This window comes from Scomber scombrus, chromosome 12 (assembly GCF_963691925.1).
Source record: "Scomber scombrus chromosome 12, fScoSco1.1, whole genome shotgun sequence".
NCBI classification, from domain to species: Eukaryota; Metazoa; Chordata; class Actinopteri; order Scombriformes; family Scombridae; genus Scomber; species Scomber scombrus.
Genome location: NC_084981.1, coordinates 14,581,154 through 14,597,338, shown reverse-complemented (window position 1 = coordinate 14,597,338; position 16,185 = coordinate 14,581,154). Strand labels below are relative to the sequence as shown.

The 16,185-nt window shown below is 40.9% G+C and overlaps 1 protein-coding gene across 1 annotated transcript; it reads right to left on the bottom strand.

Annotated features, from left to right (window-relative positions):
• Nucleotides 1–178: 178 nt before the first annotated feature.
• LOC133991608 (metal transporter CNNM1) lies at nt 179–12,529 on the bottom strand. Its single transcript, XM_062430070.1, has 10 exons — nt 11,068–12,529; nt 7,034–7,177; nt 5,792–5,932; nt 5,369–5,538; nt 4,982–5,081; nt 3,656–3,801; nt 2,943–3,186; nt 1,523–1,633; nt 722–823; nt 179–295 (listed from the first exon to the last, which is right to left on the bottom strand). The coding sequence occupies exons 1-10, from the start codon at nt 12,527–12,529 to the stop codon at nt 216–218; spliced, it is 2,700 nt and encodes an 899-aa protein (XP_062286054.1). The 3' UTR covers nt 179–215.
• Nucleotides 12,530–16,185: the final 3,656 nt, after the last annotated feature.

Sequence of the window (16,185 nt, the reverse complement as noted above, 5' to 3'; positions counted from 1 at the left end):
TAAGGGTGTGAAGTCAGGCAGAGGTGGGACAGACTGTGTCAGTGGGGACCTGAGAATTACTGGTGGCTACAGCAGATAGGATGGCTCAGTCTCCTGGGAGAGTTGTCGGAGCATTGAGGGAGTCTACAAAGGGGGGGTTGTTTAGTGGCGAAAACTAGTGAATGATAAAGAGGAAGAGGGCGTCTGCTTCATCCCTCTTCTTCAGTGTCACTGTGCTAGCTTGTCACTGGCGGCTGCTCTGAACCTTCTTCCAAACTCTTATCTCCATCCCGAGACTTTTTCCTCCTCTTGTTACCTAGAAACAGATGAGAACATGCTGAGATTTAGGCAATTACTGGATAAAGTACCTGCTGGGAAAAAAACCCACTGAAACTGTGGCTGCATTGGCTTTCTCTTGCTTTTCTCATCCTAACAAGTGCACAAAAACCAATTAGATTTAGAATGTGTACCTCATATTCGCCAAATGCAAGAACATCAGCCACTGACTCAAATGACTAAATAAAAATAAGTGAGTCATATTGTATCCGAGCCAACAAGGAAAGTAGCATCTGGAGAATCTGCTCAACAGGAAAGAGTAGGTAACAGTGAGGGATGCGGCACATCACCTGTTGCTAAGATACATCCGGCACTGTTGCTATGCCTGACAGAAAAGTTTGGGCACATCTGACGGTATGTGTGGGTGTGCTGTCGCATCCATGTTCGTGACAAATGGCTCACTCACTCAATTTACGCAATAGCTTCTTTCCGATGTTTTCCTCAGAGCTGGATAGAGACAGAGAACCGATCAAGGGAGAGGTGGACGGCTGAGACTCTGTAGGCACATCTGATAGACAAAGTTAAAAGAAATTAGAGAGTGAGATAGATAGGGTAACAGCAGAAATGACAGGCAGAATAGATGAAGAGAAATAACCACCTCACCTACAGTGATGTGTTGACATGCTGCCTACAAGATAAAATCTTCCTCAGAGGACTTTTGTTAATCTGTCACTTTCATAGAGTTTTCAGTTTTCAACATTTAATCTTCCAAGATTGTCATTTGTTTTAAAGACATCATCATCATAATAAAACTTGAGTTAGAATGAGACTCAGTGATGTCAGTTACACATTAATATCAATGTAACATTAGCCGCCGTAAGCTACTGGTCATACCAGACAAAGCCCTGAGTATATTAAATTGCGCAAGGGTGTGTTTAATTGCTTGTAAATTAAACTCTTCATTTGTAAAACGATGACTTTCTTATTTCTTCTTTCAAATGTTACACATGAAATTCTGTCACATCATTTAATTTCACTGCCATTCAAAGAAGAATACAAAGCACAGGCATGTTTGTTCATCCTTATTTATCACCAAATTCTGGACTATTTTTTGAATCATGCCAGACAATGTGGTTCTGAATATGTTAAGTACTGATTAAAATCTTATGGAACAAAACATGCCTTTAAGAATAATTTTAAAAAAGAAAGAAAGTTAGAATGAAAAGCATTTTAACTGGTATAAGAGTATACTTGCTTTCTTCTCTACACTCACCATCCTCTCCGTAATTTTCCGGTCGGTCCTCGTGAATGTAGGGAATCTCATCCATGCGGAGGAACACGGTATCGTTCGGACTCCTCTGGCCATCAGACTTACTGCCTGAGAGAAATAATTACACTAATCAGCAACAAACCAACTGTGAGTCGCCACAACACAGCAGCTGCTTTGCATCTCTGCCTGTAGAGGGAGGTAGGGAACTTGCTATTTATCAATCAATAGTTTTCAAAGGTACAGTATGACGTTAGATATTGCAGTGGTCACCAATGGTGGGTGAAGAATTTCAACTTAAAATTAGCGACAACAAGTGAGAGAGGACATTATTATTAAATCAGTAGTGTTTTTATTAGACTTAAAACCTGCTGGCTCATAGCTGAGTGGTATAACTGGACATACTCTTTAACTGACAACCAACAGAACCATCTGTCTACTGATTTTTCTTATTGAACCATACAAACACACTCACGAACTGGGTGGCGTATTGCACACAACATAAGACAGATGGCATGTGGGAAATCCTTTAAGCCTTGAAACCAGTACAGATTGGTTGATGCCATGTTTGCATGAGGTTTCTGAGTGTGTGTAGGAGTGAGTCACTTTAAGTGTTTGGCTTCACTGGATTCATCTTTACTGATTCTGTAAATATAGTTAAAAATACTATTGAATATGTAAAACTATTTTTAACATTACAATATTAAAACTAATTTGTGATATTTGCTAGGTGTTTCATAGAAGTTATCATCATTGCACCTGCCAGTTACCATATCGTCAGAGTATAAAACATTTACATGAATCATGTATCACTCCTGTCATACAGGCTTTGGCCCATAACCCACAAAGCACTCAGATCAGTGTGTTTGATCCTTTGAACCTTCTCTTTCTTCCTCTTCAAAAGAAATTCAAATTCAGCTGCACAGAACTCGATCATGCATTTCGGTGTTGTGCTGGATTTGAGGCTGCCGGTAGTTTTTCATCTTTTCTTAAGATTTTCATTCTTTGAAAATGTCTCAGAGACCTTGAAAATTTTCCAAATGTTATTTATAGAGGTGATGTAATTTTTCAGGGTGGTACAAAACCTACAAAACCCTGATCAATCTGTCTTTTTTTAAATGAATTATTGTACAAGTTATGAGAAAAATGAGAAATTGTCCTTCACAATTTGCCAGAGAAAAACAATTCCTTTACTTTCAGTGACATAAAAGAGAAAAAGAGCTGCAAATCCTCCCATTTGAGAAGCTTGAACATGCTGAACCTTTATTTGATAAAGGACTAAAATTATTCATTATCAATTACTTTCCATTAATTGACTTATCAACTGATTGACCAATTGTTACGGACTAAAATTAACCTACCAAAATTAAGTAAGTAATCAATTTTAGTCAACATATTAAAATGGGTTTCAAATACTTACGAACAATACGGTTTCTTTCATTGAGCTGGGAGGTGTTGCGAAGGCCACCGTGGGGATGGAGGTGTGCGAGGCGTGCTAGTCCCAGTCGTGTGTGTGTGTGTGTGAGGGGGAGTGCGATGCTGTGTGAGCGGGCCTCTGGGACCGGAGGCCTCCCTTTAGTATCAGGGTCCACCGGGTCTGGTGTCTGAGGGGAGCTGTCCATCCTTGTGGCAGTCAGAGCATTCTGGTAGTGGTTCCTGGTAATCTGAGGGGAGCGTCCAACATGTAGTAAGTGTTACCATCAGTGTAGGATCTGTGTTTAAAAATGGCTGACATATCAGATGCATGTGCATAGGAGGAAACATGGACTGTACTTGAGAAAGGGGAGGAGAGGTGAAGTGAGAGGGCACATTCATCATTTAGGACTAAAATATTCATGGTTGAAATAGAGCTCAATTATCCCCAGTGATTAAAGCAAAGGGGGTGCATGGAGGGGAGAGCGTGAGACAGGACGTCTGTGTTCTGTCAGAATCAGGGATTAGGACATATCAAAGGCTTGCTGTGGCAGAGGAAGAGTTTGCGTTTTTGGGAATTTTTAAGATTAAATGGAGGAAGCTTAAAACTGCAGTTGCTTGTTTGTGCTCTAAAGCTCTTCCTTCAGTATGCAGGAAAGTATAGTACTTAATTTAGCTCATAATTTTTCTACATTGTGTGCATGCATTTTTGTTTGTAACCTTGATTATCTGCAGGTCTGTGAGCTGTCGGACTGAGTAATCTGGCAAGTAGACTCCTCCTCCTGTAGTGAGCTGACCCATACTGCTTCCACTTAGCAATGAATCTGATTGGTTCAGACCACTGCCTCGCGAACTATACCTGTGACCTGTGTAAAGAAGAACAAGAAAACACAGGTTTAGTAGCACAATTCATACATTCATTGCTGTTGGGTTGAAATCAGTTATTTTCAGAAGGTACAAAATGAGTTTGCACACTAAAATATATCAAGATCCTCTTTTCATTCTAATTTTTCAGTTTCTGTGCTTGGAAGAGAGAATTAAATTTGTGTATTATTGCAAACTCATTTTGTACTTCTTGGGACTTTGAGTGCACAAAAAACCTTGTACACCCGTTTTGTCTTTTGTAGAGTGTAATGTTACTGTTTGTAATGACATACAAGTCGCATGACTATTCTCAAAAATACAATGGTTTATTAATCAACTGCATTTATATAGTGCCTTTCTAGTCTTCTGACCACTCCAAGAACTTTATAATACAAGTTCAACATTCACCCTTCCACACACACATTCATACACTGATGATGAAGGCTGACATGCAATTTGGTGTTCAGTATCTTTCCCGAGCACACTTTGACATGCGGATTGGAGGAGCCAGGGATCGAAACACCAATCGTCTGATTACCTCGTCCTGCATGCTTTGGGGGTCTACTTAACTGACAGAAAGTGCTGCTCTTGTCAACTCCATAAGAGAGCAATTATGATCACTGAAAGAGTAAAAAAGGAAAAAACAAAAACAAAAGGAGAGAAAGAAACTGCACTAGCTTTTTTGAGATGTGATACTTCTGCAGCTGCTTAAGAGAAATTCTGGATTTGATAATGTCCAAAGCAGGAATTTAGAAATATTTAATGTAGTCGTCCAAATTGCTTTAAGCTTGCCCTGCATGAACACCACACATGCAAAACATGCACACAACCACTTCAAGACAGATGCAGAGAGAGAGAGAGAGGGGGGGAGGGAGAGAGACAGCCTTTCTGCTTGCTCTGCGGTCTTAGCTGGATTTCATATAATCCTGGGCAGGTCATGTCATTCCACTGGGAAATTCTCTGAAATCACCTCTTTTAATTACTTACTTCCCACGGCTGCTGCCGCTCCTGCAGGCTAATACTACACAGACACTGAGTGGGGTTTAGCCAATAAAAAACACTTCCACCACCAGCACAGCATTAGTTTTATGATTACTATTGCTGTTGTCATCATCACCTCCATTACCCTCACTGTGTGTCCCCTAGAAATATAGATCTATATCTCCTCATGTGTGTACTTACCGATAGGCAGGGGTGGGATGAGTGCTGGCATGCCATAGTAGGAAAATGCTCCATTTTCAAAGCGAAGAGCCTCCTTTCCTATTTCTACCTCCACACGTCCCTGCAACATCAGCACAGCCATTTACATGCACAAGATCTGAGCTTGATAGTGTGACCACTGAATTGGATACACATCTACTGGGGCCTCCCACACAGAAAATAAACAGAAAAGCACTGTAATTATGACAATTTAAAGCACATAAATCACTATCACTTGGGTCTCATGGTTCATCTGCCACAGTCTTTTTGTCATTCTTTTTGCCATGCAGTATTGTTCGCACAAAACATCCAGTTTTAATGTAACTTAACTCTTGAAATCAAAAAGCAGCAGCAGAGTTTGGGATTCACCTGCAGGATGAGAACAAAGTAGTCAACAGGTTTGTTTCTCTGGAAGAGGTAATGTTGAGGAGCGTGTTTGTTCTTGGGATTGAATTTAAGTTCCTGCACAACACTGGGATGTTTGATTAGACGCAGCAAGATCTTCTCTGACAGGTGACACGGCCTGAATGGTTCCACCTCTGCAAGATAGATGCATGTAGACGTGCACGCACACACACACACACACATACACACACACACACACACACACACACACACACACACACACACACACACACACACACACACAAGAACACACCGGGACAAGAGTCAAAGAAAGAACGCTATATTCCCTGTCGCATGTCCTCATCCTCATTTTATTGTGCCATTGCCTGCATGCACAGATGTACACGGCATACATAGACACAGGGATAAGCACACATACAGCTCTACCTGTAGCCAAGAAGCGATGTGTTGCGAGCAACAGTTGGGGGGAAATCTTCACCTTCAGCTCATTTTCTGCCAGTTTGAATATGGAAAAATCCTGCTGTTTCCTCTCATGGTTGGACACCCGCCTTTTGGTCCGATTATCAGCTGGAAAAACAAAAACAAAACGCACATTTCACTTTTATACACTGATAGTAGCTGAGTGAGGCAAAGCTTGGGTTTCCCTGATTAGATATGCCACATAAATACAGTATTATTATGCACACTACCAGAATTTAGCAACTACCCTGAGGTTCCACCAACCTCATTAGTTGATGCATTTTTACTGCATGCTAAGAAATACTACAGATGGATTTCTATTCACACTTTCTCTACCATACATAGTAAGTTTGCTGCAGATTGCTTTAGATTATCCAGTGCTAGGTCAACATACATCTGATTGATAAATGGGCATATGCATATGCGAGGAGTATTAAACTTATTTTATTCCTTTAAATACATCATGGCTGCAGCAGAAACAGCTGGTGCTGTACAAGCCTGCAGTGCAAAGTCTGGAGAGATTAGCTCCCCTGTGATTTATATACAGACACATAATTATGCGCGTGCAGACACACAAAAAAGATGTGTATGAACACCCACGCAAGTGCACCCATGATAGAGACTGCTTCATGTAAATTGCAGCATGCTTCAAAATGTAATGTTCCAGGCTGCTGGGAATTTGTTTAGGAAATGTACAATAAAAACTTGTAAATAGTAAAGAGTATGTGAATGAAGAGACCAAATTCAATATAAAACAAAAGGAGTTTGGCATTTGAATTCCACTCTGTGGAGAGCTTTTTCAGCCAATTAAAGATGAGCGGATTATGGTGATTATCTGTGAGACCGGGCCATTTTTTCACATTATTTAATTATGCATCAGCAAGGAGCTAGGAACAACAGGGGAGAGAATGTGGGATCAATAGTTTAATTAGAAAACACGAGAGGAGGTGAAGGGAGAGAGAATATTAAGACCTACTGTTCACGCTAAAATCCAGCTGCTAGCAACCCTAAATATTTCCATGTATGTGAATATACACTGAATTGAGCATTTTTCTTGTGATGTTTTGGACAATCTCTCTCAGATGTAAGCAAACTGACAAAATCTATTCAGTTGGGAGCTGGAAACAATAAAATTGATTCACAGCTAATGTAACACTGACTTTGAAATTTCAGACCTTCATAATCAGTGTATTTATTTGTCATACGTACTATACAGATCTGTCTCATCCACAATCTCGGACTTGATGATCTCCTCTATGACGTCCTCCAGGGTGACGATGCCCAACACCTCGTAGAAGGGGTCTCCCTCTCCCTCACTGTTCACCCTCTGCACCACAGCCAAGTGGGACTTACCTGCACTCATCAGAAAAGAAATATTAAAAATATGAGTTAATGCTCAAATCTGGACATACAATGAGTTCAGAGGCAACATCACCAGATAAAAATAACACAAGCCTCCAACTGGATCTGTGCACTCAAGAAGAAAAATCAGCATTAATACACCAACTGGAGCCGAGTGACCATAATTACAGAGATCCACATGTATATTCTTCTACACATATTCACATTCACACACATTCTACACATATTCTTTCAGTGTGTTTGTGTGACTGAAATAAGTGAGCATTGGGACATTAGTTTGGAGACACTTTGACAGTTTGGAAGACTTGGTCCTTATATAAACACTACGATTATGCAATCAGTCTGGGGATGCCTGCATCTGCTGACTAAACTGCCTATGTGGCTGCCACCTCTGTTTAAACATACATACAAAGTAGGCAATTTTAGGAGGGATGCTCACCCTCTTGTTAGCAAAATGGCCAAAATTGTTCCCCCTTCTTAACCTGCCATCCCCCCATCCATGCCCTACTAGCAAAGATAGTGCAGGGGAAGAGGGAGTGTTTAGCTGAATATGTTGGTCTAGTCTTCCTGACGTATTGATCCTTTATCTGACTGAGGTTTGTGTAAGTTAGAATTTATGGCCCCAACCATGGCTCTGAAATATCAACAACCTAACTGTGATGTGTATTGATAAATGCATGGCACTGTCCATGGTACCAAAGTAGAAGATGGATTTGTAATTGTGCCTTATTCCCTCATCTTGGATTTACAATATTCTCGAAAACTATACACTGAATATACTAAATTATTTAATATATTGTAGCCTATATACTCATGGAAGAGCAAGAGGATCATAGAGAAACAATGCTGCTTGTAGTATTCCTATAATATTTCTATGATTATTTCCTAGTGATGTTTTGGACAGCTGTGGAAGCAAACTGAGAAAATCTATTCAGTATGGGTACTGGAAACATAATAAAATTGATTCATAGCTAATGTAACACTGACTGAAAATACACCCCCAGACCAAGCGACCTCTTTAACAAATTATTTTAGGGGAGACATGACTAAAGATATAATTTCTTCTGTATATATTTGGTGTAACCTGGGAGTGGAGCCGGTAATGTGGCCGACAAAATTAACCTGCCCTGACCACCACACTCATCTTCTACAGTTACTAGTGTTGTTGTTTTTTTAATGAATTGTTAAAATGCTAAATGTACACATCCAGCAAAAGAATAGGCCTACAAAAATATGTATTTAACCTAATAGCAGTTCTATTAAATCAGAATTATAATCGCAATTATAATATCAAGAATTAGGCTAGGCCTATATGATAATCCATCCCCCCTGTTAAAAATTAACATATCATCTACTGCACATGTACTGTATATTCACACACACCAACACATCCACACTTTACACATCTGTGGGCATACCCAGCGCTCCCACTCAATAAGAGTTTGGCTGAACATGACAAGCCTGCAAGATACAATGACACAGCTCGCCAACAACATCTCTGGAGCAAGTCAATAAAGCAGATGTGACAAGAAGTCACAAGAACACCGCCACCCAACTCGAGCATTGCAAGAAGAGAAGAGCAGGAAAATGACCATAATGATGTATTTAAAATTAAAACATACTATTGCATTCCATCACTGCCATGGTTCTGCTTAAGTCAACAAGCAAGTAAATGTGGTGACCAAACGAGTTATCTAACCAAATTCCTGATGAACTGACTTCGAACAAAGTCAGTGGCTCACACACGACGGGACGATTTAGGGGATCACTGCTAAGGGATAAAATGGATCAAATGCTTTAATCCACTGCCAAAAAAAAAAAAAGCTGATTGACTGAGAGACAGCCATCTCTAAACATTCAACTCTGGCTGCATGTGGGAGATTGTGCTTAGATGACGAGGTGGTGCTCAGTGATCAGGTCAGCTTGTCTGAAGAGCTCAGGTGAGTCAGTGCTGGATTTGCCCTCAGCTGCTGACGTGCCTGGGCACTGCATTACATCATTTGTATGTTACATAATAGAAATTGCAGAACTATACACACACACACTCACCAGACTCACACACGCAGACACACATGCCCGTGGCAAAACTAGGTCTAACATGGATGTCCCTTTTGCAAATGTTTCTGCTCTGCCAGTTTCCCAGGCTCCTCCAGTCTATATCTCAACTATACATTGTATTAAATTATGCATATGCTTTCATATGACTGCATTATGTGTATGTTTGCTTTCTGTGTTATCTGCAAACATTACATCCGTACAGCACTATAGAATGAAGAAGGAAATAATGCATTGTTTATATTTCTGCAGGAGTCTTTTTAAAAAAGAGAAGAAACTCTTAAACAATGTTTTACAAAAACTTCTATGATTTGTAGTGTGTTTACTATATAGTAGTTGCTTTTATAGGATGAAGTTTCTCAATCAATCAACAAATCAAAAATAGCTAAAGCAGATTTTATGTTGTTGTTGAAAGCATCCGTTTGCATTGCATAAAGAGCATGGCTTAGCATATACAATAAAAATTACATTACTGTTGACATTTCCATTTCCATCTCCTCTCCTGACACAGGCCCCCTCCTGCTCATCACCCATCTCAAAAAGACATCCTCACAGCTTCCAGCCAGGCTTCCTGAACAGCGGGAGTCTTTCAATTCATGAGAGCAAAGTAGGAAGGAGGCGAGAGGGGAAGTGAAAGGTCGGAGATGCATTTTTCATGGTTGCTCTGCAGGCTTGGATGGCGACGGCCTACTAAGTGAAAGAAGCTTCAAAGTCACGGCAGGCTGACAATTAGGTGCACACAAACAGCCGAAAGGTGAAGCCTGACTTCACCTTTCCACTTTATTTATAAATCGTGCACACACAGAATATGGAAACACACACAAACACAGAGTCAGCCCTGGGCTCATGGATCACTTGTAACAGACCAAAGCCACCTTTTATAATCCTGAACATGATGAAATGGTAGACCTCTTGACCTGTTAGTGGTAAATGTAAATCTAATTTATGACACTCCCAAAGTCACTGCTGAGTCTCCTTTCACAGTCTCATTGGAAAAGCGTCACCTCCAACTGACATCTATTGAGCTTCTTTTGTCAATGAAGCAGATTAACATCTTAATCTCCACAACCAATGTCAATGAAATTCTTACATAACATTCCAGCTGCGTCTATGTCTCCATTTTATTATGTGAAGCTGTTGGGGGAGCAGCTTGAGTCTTACGCCACAGAGCATCACTTCAGAATCATACTCATTGTTATCATCAAGACTGAATGGGGTCCCCGGAGAGAGGCGACACACTTTTGTTCGGTAGTGAACAGATGCTATCACTGTATGAGAGACTGAGTGCAGTAATACTGTGAATACAATCAGCAAAGATGATTATCAGACAATGAATGTCTGAGGCAGAGAGAGAGAGAGAGAGAAAGAGAGAAAGAGAAAGAGGGATGATATTCATTGACTCTACAACCATTAAAGTGCAGGCCTCTTGCTAAAATCCCATTCTAGTCCTTGGTATCCTCTCACCTCTGGTTGAACTAAACTCACTGTGTGACACTGTATCAGATTTCACATATGGCTCTCACTGCTCTGGGGATCAAAGGGCTTTACTGGCAGGCCCACTGTGAGCCAATGATCTGATATATACACTGACTTCTGCTCTGAAAACTTGGTTTTAAGTCCACAGTCACATCAAAGGCCATTTAACCCCTAGGTGGCAGGAAATAGATTTCGGCTCCAAAACATATGGGGCCCATACACCCAATACTGACTTTATATGGGCTGCTTATAAGTCACTATAAGTTCTGGATATGTAAAAACAGAAGATAAACCTCCCTCCTTCAGGATATTTCTGAGCTGACCTCTGACATGATTTAAAGTGGATTTACCTCTTTTAAATTCCTCCAACATCACATCCAGCTTGGTGTCATTGAACACGCAGTGCATGGGATGCTTGTAAAACTGAGTAATTGTTTTAAGCGGAGTGCAGTCGTCAGGATCCACAAAGGCCAAGTCTTTGACAAACAGGATGTCCACGATGTTGGATCTCTCGTTCTCGTAGACCGGGATCCGAGTGAAGCCGCTCTGCATCACATCGGACATGGTGCAGAAATCAAGCACGGCGTCCGACGACAGCATGTAGCAGTCGGACAGTGGGGTCAGCACGTCCTCCACGGTCTTGGTCCTCAGTTCCAGGGCTCCCTGGATAATGTTGAGTTCTTCTTTGACCAGGTCGTGGTATGGGTCTGTGACGCGCAGCATGGCCACCAGCTTTTCCCTGGTGTAAAAGTTGCTGATCTCTTGGTGTAGCATGATGTCTAAAATTTTGGAGACTGGGTAGGCGATGGGGAAAAACACCAGCATCAGGAGGCGGGTCGCACAGAGGGTCTTGGAGGCGATGGCCAGACTGTGCCTGGACGCCACGGAGTGAGGTAAGATCTCGCCAATAAAGAATATCCCCAAAGTACAAGAGGCAGTTGACAGAGCAGTCATCCCTAAAATCTGGCACATCCAGACCACAAAGCATGTATTAGTAAGCACGTTGCCCAGTACTACAGTGCAAAGGATGTAGTTTCCATGTTTACGCACAGACTCGATTTTCCGTGCGTATTTCTGCTCCTTGTCTGTGCCACTGTTCTGCAGGACCCGGAGCTCCACAGGGTCAAGGGCCAGCATGCTGATGTTCAGACCGCTGCAGAGCGCTGACAACCCCAAAAGCAGCACAGAGACCCCCGCTTGGAGCCAAACGTCTGCCTCTTGAGGTCTCTCCACAACTGCCAACCAGAAGTCTCTGGTGCTGAAATGCTCCCATTTCACTCCATCAAAAGCGCACATGGAGTAGTATTTGATCACCTCCCCTCTGCGCAGGTCTTTGGCAAGCAGCTCCACCAAAACTGAGTTGTGACTTGAGGTGGATTTGAAAGAGCCCAGCAGCTCGATGTCAGAGCTCCGGGCATTCTCCTCTTCACATGGATTCCCCCTGGACCGAAGCCGCCTGTCCGTGTCCCCGCTGTCCCCTCCTGTTTCCTCTATGAACGCGATCCATGGGGCTGCGGGGGCGGCATCAGGTCTGCCGCTGATGTTCAGGTTATTGGGATGCTCCGTAGCTGGAGATACGGAGTAGTAAACCCTCAGCATGAAGCGGGTCCCCTCGGTCGCCCTAAGTATGCCGTTCTGCACGGACAACTCTCCGCTCTGTGTGTCCTCTGGCCGGACGCCGAGCAGCGCTGCTGTTGGGGCCGGCAGAGAGGAGAGGGTGACGGTCAGAAAGAGGAGAGAGAGCCGGTGCGGATGCAGGATGCAGCAGTGAGCATCCGCAGCCATCATGCTGAATGAACTACTGAAGGGCATGGGAGAATTGGGTCACGTGGTTTGCGGATGGGATGGATGGAGCAGCTGGATGGATGCATAACCACGAAGACTAGAATGGGTAAGCTATGTTAGGGTGAAAGAAAATTTCAGGAATTCAGAGAGAGAGAGAGAGAGAGAGAGAGAGAGAGAGAGAGAGAGAGAGAGAGAGAGAGAGAGAGAGAGAGAGAGAGAGAGAGAGAGAGAGAGAGAGAGAGAGAGAGAGAGAGAGAGAGAGAGAGAGAAGGGGGCACAAGAGTCCTTAAATATACATGACACACCGTGACGTAGGCCTGTCTATTTGCTTTCTGCCACTTTCTAAAAATAGATGGCAGGAAATGCCCAATCATGAATGGTTAATGTGATACACACGCGATCATACAACACTTCCATCTGCAGATAACCTTAGGTATCATTTTAGACATGTGTTCTACAAATATCAAATAATATTTGATAATTGTAGAATACCAACTGATACAAAAATACATAAATGCGCTATTTGGAGGTTCTCTTCAAGTATAATTGGATTTTGTCGAGTTTTGGGGTACACAGTCTTCAGAGTGTGTGTGTGTGTGTGTGTGTGTGTGTGTGTGTGTGTGTGTGTGTGTGTGTGTGTGTGTGTGTGTGTGTGTGTGTGTGTGTGTGTGTGTGTCACGTTAGGGAGTCCTAAAATATTAGACATCTAAATTGCGTCCTCGTTGTTATTTTAAAGTCTCCACCAGATGGCAGTATTATCATCTTTTTCAGTACACCCTCCTCTGAAAAGAACAGTATATTTGGAAAGCCATGGATAGGATTTTTTTTCCTGTGCTTTAGGCCTACAAAAGAACAGCTTTATTTTTAGAACTTGCATCCCTTAATAAAATAACTGTTTTGGGGTGTTTTTTAAAGATTGTTTTTGGCATTTTTATCTTTTATTGGACAACAGTCAGCAGTGTCAGGAAACAAGGGAAGAGATGATATGCAAATAAGGTCGGCTGGAATCGAATTATAAATAGTATAGCATTTATAAAGATAATTAATAGCCTATTGATTATAATCGTGATTTTTTCATCGCATGTGTAAACTGATCAACTGCTCTTGAATATACAGTGAAACTTTCCTTCCTGCTGATTTAGGAGGCAACAATAAACAGAAGGTGAGAACAGCAACTCGCCAAATCTTAAACGCTTCAACACTCTGTTTTTCATCAGCCACACATCCACCACAACCTTTGTAGAAAAATACTTTGCACGCACAAAAACGCCTGTTACATGCAATGTTGGCTCCCAGACTGTCTGAGGACCACCAGTGAAATCATGAATAATCTACTTTAATTTCACTTTTCTCTTAATTATCATCTTATCAGCAGATAATGCAAGAATTCCTCTCCATCACTTTGCTTTCATCGGGCTTTAACGTCTTAGTTTAGTTTACTTCGGGCGAAATATAACATATCCTTATAAACTTGTTTGTCAATATTGTGTAAAATGTTTAAGAAATCCATTTAAAAAAAAATCCCGGCAGAGAATCAAATTTTATTCTTATAAAATCTGCACTTTGTTTCGTATTTTAATAGGCTACTATTTCTGTCAACAAAGGAACTTTTTCGATGGCAAATACTGTGTCGATGTAATAATAATAATATTAACAGAAACACATAGGTTCATGGCTTCGTAAAACTTGTTTAAAGAAAAAGTGATTTCCCAACAAAAGTCACTCCGCTCCACGATGTCCTGCAGAACATAACAACTACTACTACTACTAACAAACTTCTTTCTGTTTAGGGAGTTTCTTTTAAAAACCTTCTCAGGATTTTAATTTCTATAACCAGGTAGGTAACTTCTGAAATGAATTATGTATTATTCTCAGCTCGAGCTCATCTTCTCTCACCGATAGTTGATCAATATGTTTGATCCAATTCATTTGCCCAATCACAATCTGTTCCCGTTGTTGGCCTGTAATTATTACGGTAAACATAATATATAATAATCGGACATAAAAAACTATGCGCAGGGAGGCCTACTGAAATTGTAACGGTCATCTTTTCTTAAACAAAATATCCTTGAATTTCATGTAAAAGCAAATGGCTCAAAAGTTCACTTATAGATTCAACAGTTAGTGGTTCTACTCTCAAATGAACCTGTAAATTGAAATGAGTGCCTCGTCGTGCTTTTAAGAAAAACTAGTTTATTAAGTCTATTCAATCTTTTAAGCTACAGTTAAAGTTTAAGAAGTCATTATTGGAGAACATTTTCTAGGCAAGCAATTAAAATATTCAGTTCGGTAATATATTCACAGATTTGAGCCACCCCGATCAATAAGTAGTAATTAATGATTTTCATCAACAACAGCATCCCTGCTACCGTAGTACAACGAGCTACAACCTAATTTTCACCCAAACGAGTGTACTCTGAGCTGGACAAAGAACAACAGTATTTATGTGCAGCCAGCTGTAGGACCAGTATACAGGGACCGTCTAAAAAGTGCAACACCGAAAATGCTGTGGTCTGGTGTGGTTTAGGTATTAAAAACCACTTGGTTAGTTTTGGGGAAAGGTCATGGTTTGGGTTAAAATGATCACTTGGAATGTGGTTGGAAGTGGGAAGCAAACAGTGGTCTCCTGCAGCAAAGTCACCCACCACCTCTGAATGAGGACATTTATCACCTTATATAGACGTCATCGGTCTCATGGCGTCTATTTCAGACGTTATAATACTTCCATAGAAGTATATAGAACTGCCCTGTATGTTGAAAAATGATGCTGATGGGTAGCCAATGTGTTAAAAAGTGACACAGAGGGGTGTTACAAAGTGTCAATATTTGACCAGCTGGGAGTGAAAAGAGCTGTGAAAAAAAGTTTGAAAATGTTTTCTTTTGCATAATTTTGGGAAAGTTTTTGGGTGGAAAATGATTCAATAACTTCATTCTTATATAGGCTAGTGTAGTGTCCCTAAAATCACTTCACATATCAGTGGTCTGTAGTGTGGTGTCACCAAAATAGTCAATAAATATTAAATTGAATATTTCCCCCCAAAAGATCCCAAAAATTATGCATAAACCCATTTTTCCAAACTAAGTGTTGTGGTATAACCAAACAGATTATTGATGTGTGAAGTGATTTTTAGGAACACTATACTGTACAAGAGTGACATTCTTGAATAATTAAACTCTAAAAAATAATGTTAAAGCCTTTTTCCAAACTGAGACCATTGATGTGTGATTTTCAAGATTCAGTTTATCATTATTTTCTTGTATAATTACATACATAAATACATTTAATGCTGTTCCTCCGAGCCCACATAAGTGCAACAACAACAGAAAAGATAATGATATATATCTAAAAATTCCTTTAAAAGATAATAAAAACACATATATCCCAAGAGACAAAAAAAAAGTGCATTACAGTGCATTTGAGAGAATATGCATGATTCAGTTCAATGCTGACAGCCGGTGCATGTTAACAGTGACCAGCACTGATGGAGAACCTGCACTGATTGAGGGATGTTATTGAATATTTTTGTCTTTTCGGTGTCGCACTTTTTAGACGATCCCTGCATACTCTTCACAGTCGGCTGTTCATTGAGACCAGCGTTATTTGTCCAGCTCGGGTCGTTTTGGTGAAAATTAGGTTGTAACTCGTTGTCTACCTTTCTACTGTAGTAAACAGGCGTCGTTTG